The 24,512-nt window shown below is 38.8% G+C and overlaps 1 protein-coding gene across 3 annotated transcripts in view; it reads left to right on the top strand.

The window, feature by feature from the left end:
- slc6a9 (solute carrier family 6 member 9) overlaps positions 1–21,711 on the top strand; it is a 30,117-nt gene extending 8,406 nt beyond the window's left edge. The window contains exons 3-15 of one of the 3 annotated variants that reach the window (XM_037275857.1): positions 1,039–1,157; positions 10,852–11,008; positions 11,869–12,000; positions 12,758–13,025; positions 13,812–13,944; positions 14,078–14,212; positions 14,486–14,589; positions 15,383–15,620; positions 15,712–15,846; positions 15,995–16,094; positions 16,503–16,603; positions 17,445–17,615; positions 17,926–21,711. In XM_037275857.1, the coding sequence (XP_037131752.1) occupies positions 1,116–1,157; positions 10,852–11,008; positions 11,869–12,000; positions 12,758–13,025; positions 13,812–13,944; positions 14,078–14,212; positions 14,486–14,589; positions 15,383–15,620; positions 15,712–15,846; positions 15,995–16,094; positions 16,503–16,603; positions 17,445–17,615; positions 17,926–18,168 (1,959 nt within the window). In that variant the 5' untranslated portion in view covers positions 1,039–1,115 and the 3' untranslated portion in view covers positions 18,169–21,711. Of the gene's footprint in view, positions 1–1,038; positions 1,158–6,978; positions 6,999–10,851; positions 11,009–11,868; positions 12,001–12,757; positions 13,026–13,811; positions 13,945–14,077; positions 14,213–14,485; positions 14,590–15,382; positions 15,621–15,711; positions 15,847–15,994; positions 16,095–16,502; positions 16,604–17,444; positions 17,616–17,925 lie in introns of those variants that run through there. The other 2 variants (XM_037275860.1, XM_037275858.1) reach the window with 2 other exon arrangements.
- Positions 21,712–24,512: the final 2,801 nt, after the last annotated feature.

Here is a 24,512-nt window from a genome sequence, read left to right as displayed (position 1 = left end):
CATCCTAGCTCATGCGTTTGTTCACACCGGAATTGCAAATGAATTTTGCCAACTTTTTTTTTTCTATTTGCCTTCCTCTGTTTGAAAGCTGACATTAGCCATATGGTAACAAAATAGCACAATATGTGAGACAAAACAGACCAAGTAGGAGGGCTCTGCTCTCAGTATGGTACGACGGAGGCTGTATGTGTGTGTTTGGTGTGCGGGGGTGTCTGGTGGTGGGGCGGGGGGGCATTGGCAATGTCAGGTTGTAGAGACAGACGAGGATTTGGAAGAGTCAAGTGCCACTGAAAGAGAGGTTGTTGGTGGTCTTCAGAGTTGCAGCAGCTGCCTCTGAAAACAAGTGGAAGAAATAAGAGAAACAGAGAGAAAGAGCTTGAAGGGGGGCAGACGCGTCTGACGTCACTTTTTTGTTTCTTAACTTTAATCTGCTGAGAGGAAAAAAAAGAAAGTGCTTGGCTGCAGCCCATATGTGCTCTAGACCCAACTTTATTCTGCCAATCAGTGTACAAGTTCAACACAACACACAAACCACACCGATTCCTCCATCCTTCCTCCCCTCCTGCTTATGTATTCTGCCAAGGTGCTGGAGTGACAACAGGCCATTCATTGTGGAAGTAGCGGAGAAAGACTGTGGATGTTTCCTGTGTCTTTTTTTTGCGCAAGGAGGGCGGAGGAAGGAAAAAAGCAGGAGGTGGATGTGGCAGAGCGGAGGGCGGGTGCATATTCCTGAAACGGTGAAATACAACTGAAAAAAGGGGTCAAAAAAGAGAAAGTAAATCAATGAGCGAGCGAGAGAGAGCGAGTGGGGTGAGTAAAAACTAAGAGGGCGAGGGGAGGGAGAACTGGGATCACAGAAGGAGGGAGGGGGATGGGGGGCGGATAGGGTGAGAGAGTGGGCTACCATGCCGAATGAGTGAGAGAGGCGGAGAGGAAGCTGAGCTCCATCCGATGAAATGAGGTGAAAGTAATTCAGCATTAATCAAGGCAGAGCAAAAGGGAGCAAATACTGTGTTTTCTGCCCTCTCATTTGCGGAGGACCTGAAAGGCAAGGTGTGAATGACGGAACCTACAGGGTCCAGCTGAGTAGCACCACTGGATCACAGCATCACATCATGTCTGAATCGAACACCATTGCTGCTTCCACTGCAGATCAGGTCAGTTCCAGATGTTTCATTCTTTTCGTTTTAACTTATTCCGACTTACGTCGTTTTTACTCTCGGCACTGGGATAGAGCATGAGAGGTCTAACTTCTACAAAGCACAGTTCCGCTCAGAGGTGTCTAGATCCTAATTTGAAAGTGGTTAGAGGCAGTTTATAGGAGCGACCAAGTTGAGCGCGTTTCTTAGACTATCAAAGAAACGATTGTTTTTTCCCGGAGCTGCCTGGACAACGGTACAGGCTCCTGAAAGAATTGAATTCATCAAGACGAGCTATTGTCTACGCCGCCTTATTTTTCGGTGATCATTCAGGGGGTCTGTGACGACTCAATACCCCCCGCACCACGTAAGGAGGGGGACGCAGCTCTTTAAAAACCTGACCACGTGTGGCGGCCCTGAAAAGTTTTTATAAGTAATTGCAGTGGGAAGTCCGGGCTTGCACTGTGAGAGATGGGACTGGTAAGGAAGTGGGCCGTACCACCGTGTGTGTGTGAATGAGAGTGACAGAGTAGAAAAGTAGAAGGGTCCAGAAAAGGAAGATATTTATGCCCCCAAGTGCCCACCCCAGCCACAAGCCGCTATAATCAAACACGTTGGCACAGACGCCCTTTTTTTTCTTTAGCTGACTTTGAAAGACTTTGAAACAATTAAATTGTCTGCTCTGCTAAAGATAAACAGGTTATTTATGCTATGCCGGTTAAAACAAAAAGTGTGTGTGCGTGTGTGTGGACCTCACCATGCTGTCTTGTGACACTTTGAGCCAAGTGCTTGTCTCCTGTTTCCGATCGCTACTGTCGACAGAGTCAGCTTGCCAAAGATCTGTGGGCGAATACACACACTTGCACACACGCTTTGAGGCACCCGTACCAGCCTCACATATTTTTTTAAAATTAATTAATTAAAGAATGTTTATATGGAAGCACCACCAAAATGTATGTTTACGTGTTTGCCAAACCCCAAATTGTTGACAGACGGGATCAACTGTCGTTTACTTTAAATGCGGAAACAATTCAAATAGCTCACTGATGCTCAAAGTAGACAAAAGGTTGAAATACTAAAATCCAGTGACTCAACACGTTTTAAATGGGATATTACATGTCTCATTGCATTCATCGGGAGAGAGAAGTGTGGCATCCACAGTGGCCAGTAATTATTGGCATGACTGCTATAGAACTCCCGTGGAGAGTGGGTCAGGCTCTCTCTGGCCCCAGTCATGTCAAACAGGGCCGTCCGAACATTGCTCTTGTCGTTTTCATTTCTCCGTTTGCATTCTTCTTATATCATACCTAAGTGCAGTCCCACTAGGTGTACATGCCTACCAATTATAGTTTGAAAAAATCAGATGAGCTCAATGCACTATACCAGCTCAATACCTAGAAAATGATCTAATTCTTGTTTTCCGAATATTTCAAATGTGTGTTTGAACAATATTGACTCGTTCATTTCAGGATTTCTCTTGTCAGGAGAAGCAATATGGAAGTTTAAGAGATTAAGTTATTATACACAGGTTCTCAAATAGGAAAGTCTTTCACGAACCAATTTCATTGATTAAAGATTAGGAATATCATTTTTTATATTTATCCCTCCGATCGGTCCTGTGCAAATGATTTGCAATTGTGAGCATTGTTTAGAATTGGAAAATCTGTTTAGAACTTGAAATATGTGAATAGTCATTTAAAAGACGTCAGTTCATTAAAGTAATTTGCCTCCAAAAATCGACATGCAATTTATCTAGCTACCCTGCTGACTGTAAACATGATTCAAATTCCTTCATCAGTTAATACTGCAGTATTCATGTCCTTCCTCTCAGCGGTCGACTAGACTTAAGGTGTTAGGACAATTGTCTAAGTTTGTCTGATTTCTTGACATGCTTGACTACTTATTGAAATAATTAGTACTTCAAACGGACTTGAATTTAATTGAAGTGAGCATTTGTGATCAGTTCCGACGTGCTCTCCCTGGAATAAAATAACAGATGAGGTCATTAGAACTGAAGAACAGTAGCAGAGCCAATTGTTCAGTTATTACTTTTGACTTTGAGTCATATAAGATGAAGTTATTTTTTTATTTATTTAGTTTAGTTTAATGTATTATTTAAGTCCCTCTGGAAATGACACATTTATTTTTATTGTGTTATTATACTCACTGCACATGTATTTGCATTCAATGATTTTTGATATTTTTAGCGACACGCATGATCATAGCCAATTTGAAAAAGAAAAAAAGGGAATATCTTTAGCAGACTGACCTAAATTATTGGTTTGTACATAAGCAGATTTTCTGCTTTACGCATTGACGTGCCAAGAAGATAATGAGGCTTGTTGTGTTGAAAAGTACATTTATTTTTCAAGGGATTCATCCATTTTAGTGTGCCTACAATTGGGCTGCATATATGTCGACCATCCGAACATACATGGGCATTTTTCGCCCGTCATCCTGCAGTTCATCAAGGGTTTAGCGATAATTCATGTGATACCAGATTCTCTTCAAATTGAAATGCTATGCTCTGAAGGTAGATTCCATGCCATACTTGCACATGTGCAACAACTACTTGTTCTTCCAAATTGTATATGAATCATTTAAATGTGTGGGTTGGAGGCAGGGATGTGGCGCTGCACTCGGCGGGCCTGCAACCCTGTTAAGAACCGCCAGCATTTTATTTGATATTCTGAAATATATTTATTTAAGATTTTCTAAGCCCCCCCCTATGTATCAGTCAAGCCCCCCGTTAGCCTAAGGAGAGAAAACAAATCCTGGAGCTGTCCCTGGTTGGGAGGTTTCAAATTGTATGCACTCATCTTCTACTGTTGCCTTTGCTCATTAAAAAGGTTTTACCAACTTCTGATTTCATTGTTTACAAGGAAACAATGATAGTAACTTCAGGGTAGTATTCTATTGATTTTCCAATTTTTTTAAATGGACCTTGAGAAATTAAGTTAAACCTTTTCAAAATCAAGAGCCAACAGAAATAAAGTAAACTCTGGCTTATTAAAAATCTTGTAGCCATGTCGACATTCAAAGTTGCTCAATGGAAATCTTTTTCATTTTCTACATTTAAGCAGCAAACTTGCCTGCCCTAAATTAATTGTCATGTAGATACATCAGTTATGCAACCTTCAGTCTATCAGCTGACGTTAGCTGCACTTAGTCATTGTTTACTTCTTACTATTACTACTTTCTATTTACGACTGTTCACGAAGTAGAGCATTTTCCGATCGTGGCTTTAACCTTCTGTCTGATTTGACTTGAATTTAAGTTTCGGGTTCACAGCAGCTCCAGCATATTTACAATAAATTTAGCTGTGCATGAATGGTCATATTGATTATTTTATATTTTAAAATGTTCTACCCTTGAACAGCAGAACTGATTGCCTGTTAAATTTGATCACATACGGTACCTAGTTAAGCGTTCATAGATGTCTCATTGAAGAATGTGGCTTTTCTTGGAGTTTATAAAGATACTTTGCGTATGCCAATCTCCTGTAGAACCCAGTCAATTTCTTCTGGCTTTTGCAAACACTGTCTGTGCCTTTCTTGCCCTGATTTTAAAGGGATTGAAGGGAGGCTAAATTATCAAAGGCCTCGTTTAATGGTTCCTGTAACATCAAGTGTTTGACTTACCACAATCATTTTGCCCATCCATCCATCCGTCCATCCTCCATCTGCCTGTGCATCCATCTCTCATTCTGATTGTGTATATATCCCACAAATGCAAGTTTAAATTTGAAGTTTTGTCTGAAAGAGCAAAAGATACACAACACAGAAATTTAGCACATTTATAGACTGGAAACAAGTAGCATTTAGCTTTTAACCTTTGTAAATTAATTACTTGGCAAAGCACATTTTCAATTACATTTCAGCTCCACTACTCATATAATGGGGCACCGCATGCATGATAAGAGGAAAGCTATGTGTGTTTGCGTGTGCATGTGTGTGTGTTGTGGGTGTGGAGGAGGATGCAGGTGAACAGCTTGCGAGGGCCAACAACTCCGCGGGCCAGTCTCGCGCATCACTTGACAGCCATACCCAATGAAGGCCTACGCATAAGTAAACTTGTGAAGCAAACGAGTGAACAAGCAAGAGTGAGGGGAATGTTGCAGAACGGGATGCACATTGTTGTAGCGGTCTGATTGTTTCTGTCAGTCTTAAATGTTTCTATTTTCTAGTTTTTGCTGATCATTCTTTTTCTCAAACAGCTCTCATGAGCCATCTCTCTCATTTTATTCCTCATTTGCTCAATCTCATGTTGACACACGTCTCCGTTAAAGAAACAGGATTAGATTTCGAGATTATCCTCAACGCTGTGATAAATTGTTGTCCTTCTACAATAAGGGATAACTGCAGATAAGTGTATCTGTTGGATGAATGTGTGTGTGTGATTGTCTATTTTGCATTTTTACATGTAACACACATAAATTGCTGATTATTTCCCATGCTGAAACATCCATGCTAAAAGCCTTTTTTTTCCCTTGAAAAATTAAAGATGAATTAATTCTTTGTTATTCATAGTGAAGGCAATAGTTAATGACAGAAGAAATAGTGGTGGGTTACTGAAATACACTCCTTGTGTATTGGGGAAGACAAAAGTTCCTGTCTAGTTGTTTGGGAATTTGGCAGACCTTGCTGCACCGTTTTGGACATTCCATCAGAACAAGAATGTTTTTTTATTACGGATCTCCAGCGCATGTTACAATTGGGTGATAGAAAGTAGATTCGACTTTAGACCAAGCGCAGGTTGTGTAATGTGATTTTGTTGGATTTGAGCGAGGCACAGGCAGGCAGGTTCAGCCCTCTGTTGCTATTTGGTCGATGTCATCATATTTCATTGAAAAATAGAACAGCAACGTGCATCAAACACTTTGAATCATTTTACAGATTAAATCTCTAAATGCATTATTATACTATCATTAATATATAATAATAATAATATTATTCTTTAGAGGACCCACCTGATTGTAGCACAGCTAGTGTGTGGTGTGTGTGTGTGCGTGTGTGCGTGTGTGTGCGTGTGTGCGTGCGTGTGTATGCACGTGCGCATATGTGGGGTTGGTTCACATGATCTGTAAGTGGAGATCCTCATTACGATTATGGGAGTGAATTTAGCTGTGTTCACTCTCACAATGGCACAAACGCCCATTTCTAACTGCGCCCTTCTGCAAAAATACCAAAAGAAAAAAAACCTCCACCCATGTGCGCAATTAGACTTGGGCTGTCCATGAAAATAGCGTAGCTTGAGTAAAAAAGATGGACCAAGGAACTCTGAAGATGCATTTGCGTTAGTTTTAATGGAAAGGTCATATTTACTCAAAGGAGAAAAACCATGTTTCAAATCATATAACTTTATTTGTGATGCATAAAGGTAAAGACATGCATGTTGGCATCAAAGTTTGTTCAATGCTTTAGATTTTTTTTAAGAACAATTGTTAGCATTTGAAAACTATCAATATCAGTAAAATTAGGTGATTTTCAATCATTGATCAAATTATATGGCAATAAAATAACACGTGTACATGAAACACACGTCCAAGTCACATTTTCTTCCCGTATGTAATTATATAATTAACATTAAATGATCGCCCCCTCACTACCCTAACCTCAACCCCCATTCCTTTTGCTTCTTAGCCACACCCCTTTCACAACCACGTTTCTCTCTTCAGAGACAGAGAGACATAGACATAACTAGTCCCCAACCCCCCTCCCCAAGGGGAGGTATTTAAGAACTTCAGCAGTTGTGTTCAGTCCTATTAGTATTAGAAAGTAAGTGAAGTTGGCCAGTCATACATTATTTGGACTGTTAGAAACTGATTGCAAGCTCCTCATCATGGAATATCATGTCAAGGTAAGTTACCTGAATGACAAAGCGGATATCCCAAAAAGTGTAAGAAAATGGAATGAAAGATCAGAAAAAAATCCTGAATAAATAATTACTGCTACTATCTCCACCAAGTATTTGAGATTGCTGTTGATTATCCTTTTGTGTCTTCTAATTGTGTGTTCCTCTACAGGCACATTATGTATGTCAGCAATCAGGGTCAGTGGTGGTGGCAACATTGACCTGACAGTAATTCAAAACAATGTAAAAAACTAATTTTATTTGACATAACTATCAACATTTTGTTCCTAGTTGACATGGGAGCCAAGTAATTGTTCCCAGACAAAAATTTCATGCAAGTTGTAAATTCTTGTCCTACGCTTAGGATGATAATATAGAAGGCTCAATTTCCCCCTCATTATCTTACTCATACAACATCAACATAAACAGCACAATCAATAAACGTGTTCAGAGAAGTCACATTTCAATGACTAAAATACCATAAAACACAAAGCATGCTGGAAAACATTGCCCACAGCCTCCCATGTGTAAAGCCATTGAAACTTTATAATCCCATGATCTGAGTCGTTCAGTCCCATTGACGGGTATAGACGTCAAATATATTAACTGGGTTGGCAGTGAATAAATTAAATAGCAAACATTTTCATTGTTACAACAATGCAAAGAAACGGAAATAGTATCTGTTGTTGGATCTTCAATTTCTGGATGAACAACTCACTATGGACATCATTTTCAAAACTTCCGTGCCTGACACCTTGTTCATTTATAGCTATTATTCAGCCGTGCAAGGGGGATTGATTCAGTCTCTGTCAGACAGAATCTTTTGGTATGTGGTCCCAATGGTAGCAGACTGAGAAGCCACAGTATACACTGTCTTTAGGCCTATTACTCTCACCTCACAGCTCATTCATAAAGAGAGCTTTGAAAAGTCTCTTTTTGGGGGATCCGGTGGGCTTTTTGTCCCATGATGGTTGAGTGAATTCAGTCATTGCAAACAGACATGTTTACGAAATTCCGCATAGGTCGAGTGAGGATTACGGGTGCCACTTTGAATAAGTGAGGCGTGTTCATTAATTGCAAAGTAATACGTGTTGTCACGTGCGGAATGGAGCAGGACGATCATGTGCCGGAGGACAGGATGAGGGGAACAAACATATTTTTTCTGAAGGATTTATGTTACAAACACCCCGAAATACTTCCCTTCCTTCTCAACACTTGTTACACTTTAAATTGTAAAATAAATGAATAATTATATAAAAGCATGATACGATGACACCTCTAAAAAAAAAATCCACTAATTAGCGAGGCCATGAAAGGCGAACCGCAATTTAGTGTGGGAATATTGTACTTAGTTTTACAATGTGTATTATATAAATACAGGATTGTTTGAGATACAGTATTCCCAAAATGGCATCTTTTGGGCACTTTTTTGTCAAGGCATCATGCCCGTTGTAAAGTGGACTTGTGGGTAATCATTAATGTCAAAATAACTCTTTCAGTGTAGACTTTTTGGTGTCCCAAAGCCGGGACGGCAAAGTGACAGATGTACTGTACATGTGCTTCAAAAAAGTAAATAGTGACTCAAAAGCGACCTTGAAAATAGAGCAAAGTCGCTAAAAGTGGGGGGTGAAAAAGGCAAGGCCATGTGTGGTCTTACATAAAGCCCAGATGGTCCCAAAAAACATGTGACAGAGAAATTGAGTCAGTGACTGTTGTCTGACACAGCTCACAGGAGCCAACACCATGGGCCACAACACCTGGCTCGAGACATCAGGGTCACTTAAGTAAGAGAACATGAGAAACTAAAAGTTTGAGGTCTGCCCATGGGTCCAGATAAAAAGTAAAGTGCATCTTACTCTGATATACGCCTGGAGTAAATCATCACTTTCTTTTAACATTGATAGATTTCAAATTATAAACATTTGAGCATACCTTCAATTCATAACATTCAACATATTACCGTATTTTCCGCACTATAAGGCGAACCTAAAAACCTCCAATTTTCTCAAAAGCCGACCGTGCGCTTTATAATCCGGTGCGCCTTATATATGGACCAATATGGATTCGTGGATGAAGACTAATTTATTAAAGTAAGCTTTACTTGTTTATTTTGTGTGCTGTGTGATATTAACGTTTGAGCAACGTTGAGTTATTGATATATTGTTATTGTTTTCACTATTTCGAGTGTTACTATATTGTGATTGCATTAACGTTTGAGCAACGTTGAGTTATTTATTCTATGCGCCTTATAATCCGGTGCGCCTTATAGTGTGGAAAATACGGTATTTGTTTTAAATATATAGTTATCTTAAATATAACTAAATGCTACACATTATAATGTCACCTATTCTCTGTATCCTTTAATGATCTTTTTTTAATCTCGTCAATGGAGGGAAACCAAAGCAAAATTTATGGACTCTGTAAACTTTCCAATAACCTTTGCTGTGTTCATCCAAAACGTTTGCCTCAGGTAACACATTATTTTGTCCGTGCGTGTATATCGTCCGAAGGCACACACCTGGTTGCTGATAACCAAATCAGACGTACAATATGCATCGCTTGCATCAAGAAACACACACAGCTGTGTACAGACTCTGTCTCCGGTATTTTCTCTCTTCCCAAAATCAACTTTATACTTGGGTCAGTGAAATATGTGAACCGCTGCAAAAGCACATTCACACTGCTGTGACCGCTTTAATTTTGAGCAATATGCTCACCAACGCTTATTTGCTCTGCTCCCTGTGTGCGCCACCTGTTCGAAGATCACGGGATGCTGGCTCTTTGTTTTAGTTTTCTGACAAATACAAGCACAGTCAGTTTCAAAAGACTCAGAGAAAACTCCCGCTGTTTACTTTTTGAAGTTGTTGCTATTTTGCTTTCCAGCTGATTGTCTCCTTCTTCCATTTTGCTTCTCAGTTGATCTTCAGCGCCACTTGGCAATATTGTGTTGGCCTACTAATCAAGTCTCACCTAATTGCTAATATCTAGCATTTTATTTAGCAAGACAATATGTTGTAGTATACATTCGTGCAGGTCACATGAATTTAGTTCACACTCAGCGAAGGTGTGAATAGTTGTCTGTCTTTACTATGTCACTTGTGTTAGTTTGGCGACTAACCAGGGTGTAATCTGGTTTCCTGCTTAAATCAGATGGGACAGGCTCTAATTCCCTGCGATGCTGAACAGGATAAGCAGTTAAGAAAATGGATGGAATGATTTAATTTATCTTCCCAATCTGAAGAATCTGGTTTTGATCCCCATGCCAGTGTCCCATTTGCTCCTGATGAGTCATCAGTAGTTCAATGAGAAAATAGTTATTGAAAATAGTTATTGCAAATGCTTCATTTTATTTGTTGGCAGGGTGGCATAAGTCATAATCAGGTCAGAGATAATTACTTTTTGTCCTTTTACATAGTGCCATATATACATGGATATGTATTTCACCTGAATACATAAAATCATCATTTAAAATTTGAATTTTTACTCGTGATGTAATTGTGGTAAATATGCCAAAGAAATTAGAAATCAGGACGGGGCAAATACGTTTTCACAGCAGTGTAGCTGAGGTTACAGAACAGGTCAGGAGTGAGAGAGTGCGACCATCTGATGTCAACAGATGGAATGATAGAAGGAGGGAGGGAGGAAAGGGCAGAAGAAGCTTGAAATTGGGGCGACAAGACCAAATGCTTATGGGCTCCTCTTAAGGCGGTAAGGGTTTCACTTTAGATCCTGTCTGCTCCAGTGCATTCACCTCCTGCTAATCCTGCAAATGAAAATGAATTTGTTTGACAGTACAACAAATATTTTTTGTACAACTGGCTGCCATATGTGCTAACCTTCAATGTGTCTTTTTTTGCAGAATGGAGCAGTTCCAGGTGAGCCGGTAAAAAAGGATGAAAACTCCCGGAGAGGGAACTGGGGGAACCAAATTGAGTTTGTCCTTACGAGTGTTGGCTATGCTGTGGGCCTGGGCAATGTTTGGAGGTTTCCCTACCTCTGCTACAGAAATGGAGGAGGTAGGCAGTACATTACAAAGAACTGTTGCATCCAATGGTGAATAATAAATGTTTCACCGAACAGGGTGAATCTGATAAAAAAGAGGAATGCTTGGAGACAATTGTTTTACATTTTTGTTTTTAACATCTGTGCTGATATCAGGTGTGATGTACAATTTCTGTTTACGTCCATATAATTGAATGAAATTGAACTAGGAACTTGTCATTCAAATGTAAGTCATGCATGCATGTCCATTTAGCAATATCTTTTTGACATGACGCCTATTTTTTGAAATTCACTGGAGCATTAGTCCTTATCTACGATTTTCAATCATGATAACTATGTTTTAAATGCACTGGGTCTTAATTCCTGTTATTTTCAAACTGAAAGTGATCTGACAAGTACCGTATTTTCCGCACTATAAGGCGCACCTTCAATGAATGGCCCATTTTAAAACTTTATCCATATATAAGGCGCACCGGATTATAAGGCGCGCCTTCAATGAATGGCCCATTTTAAAACTTTGTCCATATATAAGATATATACAGTTGGCCCGCGGGCCGGACTTTGGACATGCCTGCTGTAGTGGCTCAATATTGGTCCATATATAAGGCGCACCTAATTATAGGGCGCACTGTCGGCTTTTGAGAAAATTTGAGGTTTTTAGGTGCGCCTTATAGTGCGGATTCATGATTCAAAAACAATTTAGGATGGGTTACTTGATACCAATGACATACTCTAACCTCTGTAAAAGTCCAGGGGCTAATGGGTACAGAGCATGTTTTACAATTTATGTAACTACTGCATATGACCTCATATGACTTCTTTCCTTTGCAAGCATGTGTTGACTAAATTGTGACTGTCCTGTGTCCTCCTCCAGGTGCCTTCATGCTACCATATTTTATCATGTTGGTGTTCTGTGGCATTCCACTCTTCTTCCTTGAGTTGTCCTTCGGGCAGTTTGCCAGCCAAGGGTGTCTGGGAGTCTGGAAGATTAGTCCAATGTTCAAAGGTTTGTGTATTTGAATGAGAGGCCCATGTTATCCGTCTAAATTTCATGATACAGGTGATTGAAACGAACTCCTGGAAATCAGTTTTTGTCTGTGTTTAAACAACCTTCCATGGTTTGTGAAAGTTAGTCAAAAATAGGATTCATGGAAAGTAAGTAATGTGATGGGTCAAAGTAGCATCGTGTGGCAAAGTCCAAAGTTATGTTGACAGAGTATTCCACTTCAAACATAACAAGCGCAATTGTTTAAGTCCCAAGTGAAAAGCACAAAATAAATTCAAAGTGAACATTGTTCAACATGAATTCAGTTATAAAATGTTTTTTAATCTAATACATAGTTTGAGCCAGCAAAGTGATGATCCATTTTTATCATGGTAATTATGGCCCATATTACGAGTGTATAGGGGTGTTAATCTACTTCACATGTGTCAAACTCAAGGCCCGGGGGCCAGATACGGCTCGCCACATCATTTTATGTGGCCCGCGAAGACAAATTGTGCATCAAATTCGTGTGTCATTACTAGAATTGCAAATTGTCTTCACTTTTAATAATATCTGTTCTTTTAAATATTTGACCAGTTTTTACTCGAGTTATTTGTCCGTTTGTTTTGTAGCTTTTACTGTATATAATATGAGGTGCTCGTACATTTATTTGGGTTGACAGTCATAATGGCCCTCCGAAAGAAGCTATGACTACAATGCGGCCCGTGAAAAAAACGAGTTTGACACCCCTGACACCCCTTCGTCTGCTTCCCTGCAGGTGTGGGCTATGGCATGATGGTGGTGTCGACCTATATTGGGATCTATTACAATGTGGTTATTTGCATTGCCTTCTACTACTTTTTCACATCCATGACAAACTTATTGCCATGGACATACTGCAACAACCCCTGGAATACGCCTGACTGCAGCGGCGTGGTGCCCCATAGCAACGCCAGCGTGGCTAATGCCACTCGCAGTATGGTGGAAGGGGTCAGTGAGATCGTGAACCGCACCAAAAGAACCAGCCCCAGTGAAGAATACTGGAAGTAAGTCACAGGTGAACTTTGTGTACATTGTGAACACCTTGACCACGCATACACACACGCACACACACACGCGTATATGTATGTATGCAGTTGGAGGATCAGTTGTGCAATTCCATTATTTGAACATGGGTTCGTTGCGCTCAAGGTCCAAGAGGCACCTGTTAGATAAGGTCGGTTCACACCTGAGTCAGTTCGAATATACAACAAACATGTTTCAAACATTTGGACTCAACTCCTGGAAATGCAATACCTTTTCATCAATTTTGAACTGCCTCATGAGTGATAAGCAGGACATTACCCATCTATCTGAATATGCTACCAACTTTAAACAGTTTTTAAGTATATTTTTTGGGGGGAGAAGGTGTTTTGGCCACTTGTTATGAGAAAAGTAGCGTAGGGCACTTGTTCTTCATGCTTGTATGTTCATTTGTTGAAATAGCAACCTTGTTTTTTTTTTCTCAAAGGTATTCTTATACTGTTGCTTTACATATTTCCTTTGGTTTTATGCATCTGAAATATTGCTTCAAATGCGCAGTGTTATTTAAACACATATACACAACAACACAACAGAGTATGGCCTATAAGATTGCCTTTAATTAGCTCACACGCAAGAAAAATCTCCAGCAAACACAACTTTAAACCCAAATTATTCTAATGTTATGCAAATGTTGGCTGCTGCTGCTTGATAATATCCTCGGTGCAAAAATCGATCGAGGTTTAAGACCCAGAGGGAAAAAAAAAAGGATTTTGGACATGCTTGTAAAAAGGCCCTTGTGTTTATTTCAGACACTATGTGTTGGAGATCTCTGATGGCATTGGAAGCTTTGGAGAAGTGCGACTTCCCATCCTGGGCTGCTTGGCTGTGTCCTGGGTAGTCGTCTTCCTCTGCCTCATCAGGGGCGTCAAATCCTCTGGAAAGGTCAGTCAAACATTTGTGGGTATGGATAACCGAAGAGGTCCAAGTTGTAACTGATGAAAATAAGCAAAGCAAGTAAATTACCTCTTGTGGATTTGTTGTTTTACTGAAGTCATGTACATATATTCATTTACAGGTGGTGTACTTTACAGCCACATTCCCATATGTTGTTTTGACCATCTTGTTTATCCGTGGGATTACCCTGGATGGAGCCATTGATGGCATCATGTATTACTTGACTCCTCAGTGGCAAAAGGTCCTGGATGCAAAGGTATATTCTTTATTATCATTATTATTATTTAGTATTTTTGGATGGAAACAATAGTTTTACTTGTTAAATGTTTTGCTTGATACTTTTCTGGCTCCTCAGAGAAGCCCGTAAGCCATTTCAAATTTGGGACTAAAAAGATGAAATAACGTTCCTCTTTCTTGTTCAAAATAATAAATTGGTAAAACTCTGTGTAAAAATCAAAGAGCCCACATTAAAGGAACTATACACAAACTATTTTTGTTTACGTCTATCAATGGATTGTTGTTTTTCTAGGTGTGGGGAGATGCTGCATCACAGATTTTCTACTCCCTGGGATGTGCTTGGGGTGGTCTGATTACCATGGCTTCTTACAACAAGTTCCACAACAATTGTTTCAGGTGCTTTGAACTACTACTAATAATAAAAAGAAATATTATAATAAAATGTGTCTGTACAGTCATCTATTGATTAGACAGAATCATTGATAAAACTTGAGAGTTTATTAGATTGTGCAAGTGATGCTAAACAAATGCCCAATGTTGAAGAATACATATTTGATAAACTGATAGAATAAAATGTCATAAAATTCACATTTTTGCTGATATTGGTGTGCAAATCAAGCGTATCTTGATGTGTTGTCGCATTAGCAAGTGTTTCTGCCTTGCGTGAGTGAATATCCTATTCCAGGTTATGATTGTAAGGGATTGAGTTTAACAGAGCAGTGACTTTTTATTTGCAAAGGTCTGTGAAGCAAGATAGTCCTAAAATGATGAGGAGGCAAAACGAAGGCAGATTGAATTGACATACAGTAATTTACTCACCCACACTTTCTAGTAGAGCGAGTGCATCAGGGAGAGAGAAAAGAGGCGGAACGGTCTGAACTGACTTGAAGCTATCTGCGCAAAAATGCTGCACTCTAGCCAAATCTACTTCTGAGGCGTCATCCCAATTGAAGTTTCCCCACTGTTGCAACTTCATTTTTCATCATCTATTTTTTTAACGTCATAAAACAGAGGTGTGTCAAGTTTTTATACCCTCTGTGGATATCAGGGGAACATTGTGTGGAATGGAATTTTCTGTGTTAGCATGGCTGTGCCCCAAAGAATAAAGCAAGGTATTCTAGGTTTGTGTGCAATAACTTGTGCCTTAGCATACGGTTAATTTCCTTCCAACCTCTTTTTCTATATACAGAGACAGCATCATCATCAGCATAACCAACTGTGCAACCAGTGTCTATGCTGGTTTTGTTATTTTTTCTATCCTGGGCTTTATGGCGCACCACCTTAACGTGCCTGTGTCAGAGGTAGCTGACCATGGCCCAGGACTGGCCTTTGTGGCTTACCCAGAAGCCCTCACTCTGCTCCCCATTTCTCCACTTTGGTCACTCCTTTTCTTCTTCATGTTAATCCTCCTGGGACTGGGGACTCAGGTAAGCCATGAAAAAATGCAGTACACTGTTTCTACAATTGTAGACTGAGGTACATTTTTATGTTTGATTCGTTACTCGTTTTTCATTTTAGTTCTGTTTGTTGGAGACGCTGGTGACAGCCATTGTTGATGAGATTGGCACCGACTGGATCATCAGGAATAAGACTGTAGTTACGCTGGGTGTGGCTGTTGTTGGATTCCTTCTGGGAGTTCCACTAACAACTCAGGTAAGGCCAAAACACACTATGCCTGAAAACGTTTTTTTTTTTGTTCATCACTGTGAGAACCCAATGCATACGTACGATTCAAACAGCCATGCATTTCTTGTACCGACTGGAAATGTTTTGAGCCACTTGTTTTGTTTATGTCTTACAGGCAGGAATCTACTGGTTGCTACTGATGGATAACTATGCTGCTAGTTTCTCTCTAGTCATCATCTCCTGCATTATGTGTGTCTGCGTCATGTATGTTTATGGTAAGGAGATATTTTTTGGAAGTATTCTTAAAATTGTCATTGTTCATGTGGGATGGGAATAAACCATTTTTTAAAGACTGTAATTTGAGGAGGATTAACATTGGGGACTAGTTTTTTAATCTTTGTTAATGGTTGGCCCTTTTCTTATCTCAGCTATTGAGGAAAGAAATGATTTCTATTACCATCAATATAAAGTCTCTGGACATTATGATTGGATTAAAAATGAAGATAGAGTTAGATGTATAATTATGAAGGTTGCAGGTTCAATTTTTGACATTTCTTTCACCCCACAGATTATTTTGTAGCTACCATTTAAAGGTTAAATTCCTCAACATGGTTGCTCTAATTTTGTTATTTGAATGTAGTTCAAATGATATTACTTTTTGACCTTTTTCTTTTCCCCTCCAGGTCACCAAAACTACTTTAAAGATGTTGAGATGATGTTGGGCTTCCCACCCCCACTCTTCTTCAAAGTCTGTTGGAGGTTCATCTCCCCAGTCATTATCTCAGTAAGTATACCCACACAAACAAACCAAAGTCTGCGTACTGCTAGCGCATTTTAGGAATATGACCTACATTTCCAGCTAATATGTTGGGCTTTGTTTACAATTTCAACCTCACATTGAAAATCTGTATGACTAGGAAATGGATGAGTGCAGCTCCGTATTTGTCCACTAAGCTTCTGAACCAAGCAATAAATTCAATGTTGTGGATTACTGGTCAGATTCTAGGCATTTTTCCATCTCCATCTCAGACTAAGAACTGCTCTCCAAGGCCTGCACTGCAACTGACCATTTTTGCTCATAATTGCAGTCAGCACTTGAATTAAACCAATTGCATGGTTTGTGCTTTTACAATTTCACTGAAATGAAGTGATACTTACAAAAGCATTGTAAGGTAAATTAAGCACATGGCTGAGCTTTTGAAGAGTTTATAGTGACGGATGTGGGTACTCTTTCTTATTCCTGAATGATCTTCCACGCAGTTGAGCATTCTCGAGTTATGTCTCTCCCAACTGAACCAACTGGGCCTTTTGTTTTATGGAACATTTTGCGCCTATGGTCTGAAAATGCATTTTTCAGATTAGAAAATATTACATTACCATGGAGGTGTCAAATGTTATTGCTAGTTTGAAAGCAGTCAGGTCATTTGGTATGGCAATCAGATACTTTGACAGGACAGATTACGTTTACATGACATCACACAGAAGCTAAGATTTGAACAATAATTTAAAAAAAAAATCTAACTATACTACTGGACACTAGACAGCCAATGACTATTAAATGAGCTATATTGGTTACATTTTCTGCAGCACTCAGGTATCCAATTGCTTCCCTTTTGTCCTCCCAGTTCATCCTGATCTTCACAGTGATCCAGTACAAGCCTATCACCTATAATGACTACATATATCCCGGTTGGTCTCTGGCTATTGGCTTCTTAATGGCGCTTTCCTCCGTGATCTGCATACCCATCTATGCCTTCTACAAGATCTCAAGGTCCCCAGGAGCCACCTTTAGAGAGGTAACACGCATCAAAATCACATTATACTCCATGCACCACAATTTAGACCTGCTTTAGCTGGTTTATTTTTATTGTGGTCCCTCACGTGGAAAGTCAACTCCCATTCTGATGTAAATGTGTGTAGCAGAGCTCATTGCCTAAAAGGTTCAAGATGGCGACTAAGTGAGTGAAGGTTTCCTTTTAGTTGCTATGCACCAAGATGCCACCAGATGTCACTGAAACCATATTTTTTCAGATTAGACATGGTTTTGGATTGCATTTACTAATTGCATCCGCTTCGAAACCATCTATCCTCCCTTATTTTGCACAGCGGTTGAAGTACGCGTGCCAGGCACATGCAAAGTGGGGCCCAGCCCTGCGAGAGCATCGCACGGGCCGCTATGCCCCTACAGCCTCTGAAGACAGAGCGGAGGCTCGTCCTTTCAAGGAGAAAGACGATCTGAAGGAGGAGCTGCGTGAGGAGGAGAACGAGAGGAAGGATGACATCAGCCTCACCATCCAGGGAAGCAACGGCTCCACCAACACACACAACAACCCGAACCCGAGTGCATAGATGGCATCCCACTTTGTCACCCACTACTGACACCATCTTCCCCTTGTCCCCTCTCCTTCCTCCTCCACTACGTGCACCACACTTTCCCACAGTCCTCTGTGGGGAAGATCCCTTTCTACTGGAGACCTTTACATATTGTAAAGGCTTATTATATCCATCCTAACCTCTGCTAGTTACCTGTGTTGTATCTTTAAGAAACAACAAAAAAAACAAGGCACAAGAAAAAGAATAAATTGGGTCACTGTCCAAAAGATTTAGTTTATGTGCGTGCGCGGTTTGTAAATGTGTTGCACATAATTTAATATACCAGTTTGTTTTTCCTTACAATTGTTTGTAAAAACATGTTTATGCAATATTCATGCAGTTGAAGGTATAGTAGATTGTAAGACTTGCTCTGTTGGGCTTACAGAAGCACACGCCTGTCATCTTATTATGGACCTGCTGATTCAGGTTTCCTCAGCGAGAAAGCACACAATTAAAACCACTAATTTACACTGGGGCATTAATTATATGCATATTATAATACGGTGACTTGACACAAAGTTGATTTGAAAAACTAGTCCTTGCTGTTATTCTCCTGATTTAGGATGCTTCTTTTAATGACAACAGTACACTGAGCACAAACAGAAGCTTCCAATATAGTCATTGAAAAGATGTTGCTTGGATTATAACACACAATAATTCCCCATACAGAAATACTAGGTCCATTCTCAGGTTCCATTTCAACTTTGTGATTTGCCTGGGAAAACCTTGTATTGATGATGAAAAATATGGTATTATAAAATGTATCATATCAGACAACACATGTATACACACACACACACACACACGTGCGCACTTGTTGGATGTGACTGTGAGCAGTATTAGAAGTATTAAGAAGTTACAATTCTTTGTTAGTCTTCCAGCAATCCTTTTTCTCTAAAATGCAATTTTGGAATGTGCATGAGGGAGAATATTGAGCGGAGGAGTTAACCAGTGAAGGCATCACTGGTTTATATCTTGTCTTATTTTGTGTGGTTGTAGCAGTCCACCTCATTTGGTGTGTTCTGAGGCTGTGATGTGATCTTTCAAGCAAAAAAAATGGCAGCTTGTTTCCAGAACAGCACCAACTTATTTTTTTTTTTATCAAAAATGTGAAATGTAGTTATATAGTTTTGTACTACAATTATCATTTGGTCATCTCACTATTGTAAGTGTCAATCATTAGTAAGACCTTTTTTTTTCTTTTACAAAAAATAAAAACTTGAATCAGAATCTTAAATAGTCATCAGTTACAACTTATTTTGGGAACTTGTAAGAGAGAACAATGGATGGTGATGTTTTCAAAAGAAAGTGTGAGGTGTGACTTAGGTCTGGCACAATCCAGCACAAAACTACAATACCAGTAATTATGTTATACATTGTTGTTCTTTATTTTCATAATTGTTTTTATTGAACACCTGAAAGTACATGTGCTGATTTACGTGTTTGGCATTTTGCAGAGCCACAATGCTATACGTAGAGAATGAATATGTATATTATACAACACAGTATATAGTATATTGCACACTAAAAAGATTTGAGGAATAAAATAGTGTAACAGTTTAATTTGTTTATTCATGGACATTGAACACGTAAACTCGTGTCCCGAGCCAATAAGTACAAAGTAGTCGTACTAGAAAATGCCTAAAGATTTCAGCACACTTATTTGACCACATCTATTTTGCTCTGTTTTTAATCATTTGCTAATGAAAAGTTTTCCTCCTAAAATAAATGGACTTCTTTGTACATTATAGATGGAACAGTGCAGTAGCTCATTTTATCCACAAGATGGGCCTAAATTGAAACGCACAGCAGTGAAAGCACAGATGGACTGGCAAGATATGTGGGGACAAAACAAGCACACATTATTTTTTTTTCTCCCAATGCGGTTTTTAAATAGGTTTTCACAAAATAGACGCTGCTTAATTGAAACCACCAGGCTAATTATTATTTCCATTAGACTAGTGAGACCCGACTCGAAAGAGAGAGATGTCTTTATTTAAGTTCTTAGGCTACATTATGTATTTTGTTTGTTTTAATTGAATCATTGAAAATGGATGAATCATTTTTTTGGAGGAAATGTGTTCATCAAATTATAATGTTATATTTTTTCCAGTGTTTGTTTGGGTCAACCATAGTTCAAATTATTTCTGTGTCACTGCTATTAGAAGTAAAAACATGTTTTCATATTATCTCTATGAATGCCCTCTCTATCTCTGGTGACCCACAACTTGTTTGACCTTTGTAAAGAAATGTACAAATTATATAAATGATTGTGTGTGTGAGTGCTTGTGTGTGTGTTGAGGGGGCGGGGGGTCTTTAGTGTGAGGTGGGTGAGTATGAGGTTGTTTCCTTTAGATTTGCCATTTCTAGTTGTTTAATGTAGATGTCATGTGTACTGTGTACTGCATGTAGTGAATTAGCTTTACTGCTGAGTCTGCATGTAGAGCAGACGTAGTGTTAATGTCAATGTATCTCTAATCTTGACCCTTTTATGGATAATTATGTAGAGCCCATCTTTTAAAACAATTTTGTACTAAACAGAAGAAATCTACTTATTTTATTGTTTTTTTTGTTGTTATTGTTTTATTTGAAAACTATATACTCAGAAAACACAAGATATAGCCAGCTGATATTATACGAGTATTGCCAAACAAAAAGCTATGGATTGAAACTTGAACTACAGATAAAAAGGTCAGTTTGTACAGTGAGTGAGCTCGGGTATGGACAGTGGTGGCAGCAGCAACATAACTTTGTTTTTTTTGTGTGTGTTTGTTTGTTTCTGTGTTTGTTTGTTTCTTTGTTTGTGTGTTTGTCACATGTGGTTTAATCTTAATAGAGACAGTGGCCACTAATTCACATTAATCCTAAACATTCGACATGTTAAAACCTGAACAAAACAAGCACCAAATAATAATAATTATACTCCTAGTAATTTTAACAGTTGTATTTGATTGATGAAGAATGATTCCACAGATTTCAGGACCCATTTTTCATTTTACAGTCTGTGGTATATTCTGCATGGGGTATCTATAATACTATGCTTCCACGCTGCACTAACCTTTAATGTAAAAATAAGAACAAGCACATTGGGGTTCAAACTGTTGCAACATCTTAAACATTTTCTCTTGAATTTGCCACTGATCCAATGTTTATTTCATCTAATATTACTTTAAATAGAATTTTTTTTGCAAGCAACCAGAGGACGTGTGCTTTTTTATGAATGCACATTTCCATGTTGGGAAAAAAAACATTCCTGTGGTCCTACTAAAAGAAATGGTCAAAGTGTAGTTTGTGAACTTCTATGTTGTTACCATGAGCAAAATGTCACATGGTAGAACTTGAGAGGAAATACAAAGGTGAAAAGAGCACAGTTCTTTTGGTACCTTGTATCATATCTCTAACTGTATCTGTTCTTCTTCTTCTTCAATGTTTAGGGTCCAAATACAGTCTTGTCTTGTCAGCTGTATATTGTAAAACTGTTAAATTACATTCAAAAATAAAATTTATTTTAAAGATCAATAATGTTATTGTGACTCACCTGTTGAATTGAAAATTACGGGTGACGTTCTGTCTCTCTTTAAAGCAATTTATTCATTTACCGTATTTTCCGGACTATAAGGCGCACCTAAAAACCCAAAATTTTCTCAAAAGCCGACAGTGTGCCTTATAGTTCGGATGCGCTTTATATATGGACCAAATTCCTAAATTTAAACTGGCCCGAAGCATTGTGTCATGAAATCAATCATAAGTGGCCCGCTGAAGACTATGAATCATGAATCAAAATGACTATGGATCATTATTTTGTGATTATAAAGTAATTTGTTGTGTCTGAAGTTGAAATAAAAAAGATAAAATGGAGAATGATTTGGATTAAAAATCTGACATGATGCATTAATGGTGCGCCTTATAGTCCGGTGCGCCTTATATAAGGACAATGTTTTAAAATGGGCCATTCGTTGAAGGTGCGCCTTATAGTCCGGAAAATACGGTACATCTTTTTGATGAACACTTCACAGATTCAAACTACAGCGATGCACAAGAAAGTTAAAATCATTATTCATTTAAGCCATTAACCTGTTTTCTCAATGCCTGTGCTTTGGTCAAATGGCATGTAATATTTAAGTATGAGAATGCATAAACTTTTGCCACCAAGATGTAAATGTGACGTAATGGTGAAAAGGTCAATTGTGTCGAACGAAACATCAACCACACAAACACTCACCACTTAGCCACCAGCACTGGAGATATCACATTCAGCTTCTTGTTCAAGGCCATTTCATTGGCCATCCATCTTTGTGCCACCAGGGAAGATGCTTGAATAAACAGAAGTACACACCAGCATGGTTAATTATCATCAAACTTCACAATAATCTTGTTACTGTTCATTTATGCATCTCTGTGATGGAAAGTGCTCACTGCAGAAAGCGTGTGTGTGTGTCTGTGTGTGGCCGAAGGACATTTGCCTGACTGGATTCACATTTACTGACAGAAAGCAAATTTTGAAGCCTTGAGATCATTGTAGCTGCTATAGTCTAAAAAGTGACTATAACTTCTGGGAAGACTACCTCGCTGCTTCTTTCAGAACATAATACAACCACTGCACACAGACACAAATTCTGTAAATACAACAAAGCAGGAGCACGAATCAGCAATTTGAGACTTTTATTCATACATTTGATGAAAGTGATTGTTATCGTGATTCAGATTGCGAGACACTGGTCGTGCGCTAGCTGTGCAATCTTTTATCCTGATGTCAGACTATCATAAATCAACCTGTTTGTTGGCTGTTTACTACAAGCCAAGCAGGTTTTGTTGTATCATTCCAACTATTAAACCACAACTGCTAGCTTTGTGGCTATAAGTAGCGGCTTATAGTCCAGAAATTACAGTACATTACAAAATAAACTTGCATTTTCCAGAATGACTTGGGTTGTTGAGCTAGATTGTACTGTATTTTGTGTCACAAATAACTTAATTTTAATTTTGCTATATGCGCTCATAAATCATATTTTAATATCACAAATGTGTGTGTGGGTTAAACAGTATGGTGCTGAATGTAATACAACGCAATAACATGCCACCCTGTTTGTGGTTTATATTAACCACTATAAGTCAGTCTGACAAGAGCATAGCAGACAGAGTACAAAAGCCCCAGGGCACATTTTATTGCTTTACAAATCAAATATTGATTTAAAGCATTTGTTACATGTTCTGTCAAAAATATTTTCTTTTTCAGTCTTCTGAAGAAAGCAACCCAATTTAAACATGGCACTAACTAACTAACCATAAGTTTAAGTTAATTGTTGTTTTTCAAAGGTAGCCTTTCAATTTACCCAATGTATCATTAGAAATACAATCATCTTAGGGAACAAACTGACTTGAGTAAAATCACATTTTAATGAGTATTCCTTAAGTATGTATTCACCTTAGACAAAGTAGTAATTAAGTGATAGTCTTTACATTTGGTTACACTCAATATTAGATTTCATGTGAGCAGGAGTTAAATATTACCCGAGCAAAGAATTTGCAATTTCTGTGAATTTGCAATTCATGTCGGGCTGATGTATGGCTCCCTCTCCCTCTCGCTTCAGCTTGCAGGCAGCCTTCTGACTTAATAGGCTGTCATATCCGCAATGACGGATTTGGATCAGTAGGTCCTGAGAATTTGTCTTGACTCTAGAAGGATGGGGAAACGGACTGTTCATCACCTTAATGGAAGAGTATTGATTGTGGTGCAGGAGTACGATGCCCGTCTGCAATAGTAATGGACTTCCTGAGAAATCACAAATGAAAAGCCATCAGGGGATATCCAGGAAGAGACAAACACCTTTGTCCTGCTTGTTTGCGCCTTGTTATTTGTTTGTGTGTTTCTATGTGTGTACGTGTGTGTGTGATTGTGCCAGCACTATTTCTGTCTAAATGGAGAGCATCAAATCACACAAGCACACTATTAAAAGGTCCATTTACCATCTCCCATATCACGTTTCTCATTACCTTCTGAGAAGTTTGGTCGCATTTAGCATCCTTTTTTGATATCTATCTCTGCATTTTTTGCTATTCCCAAAATATTATTCGCAGGAATTGACTTGTTTTCAAGTCTCAAAGAGCACATTTTAAGTTTTCACTGTGCATCACATTATACATTGTAATATGTGTATTTTATTTTCTGGAAAATGTCAGTCTTTTTCCTACAATACACTTTCACCATCTATGAATTCCTATGATGCAAAAGAATGATAATAAATATATATATTCAAATTAGTTTCCAGTGCGACTAGTGTAGTTAAAAGCGAAAAGAACAAAATATTGGAGACATCTAT

The sequence above is a fragment of the Syngnathus acus genome, chromosome 17, assembly GCF_901709675.1.
Source record: "Syngnathus acus chromosome 17, fSynAcu1.2, whole genome shotgun sequence".
In the NCBI taxonomy this organism is placed as follows: Eukaryota; Metazoa; Chordata; class Actinopteri; order Syngnathiformes; family Syngnathidae; genus Syngnathus; species Syngnathus acus.
The sequence above is the reverse complement of the archived record's forward strand: the minus strand, read 5'-3'. Positions and strand labels throughout refer to the sequence as shown.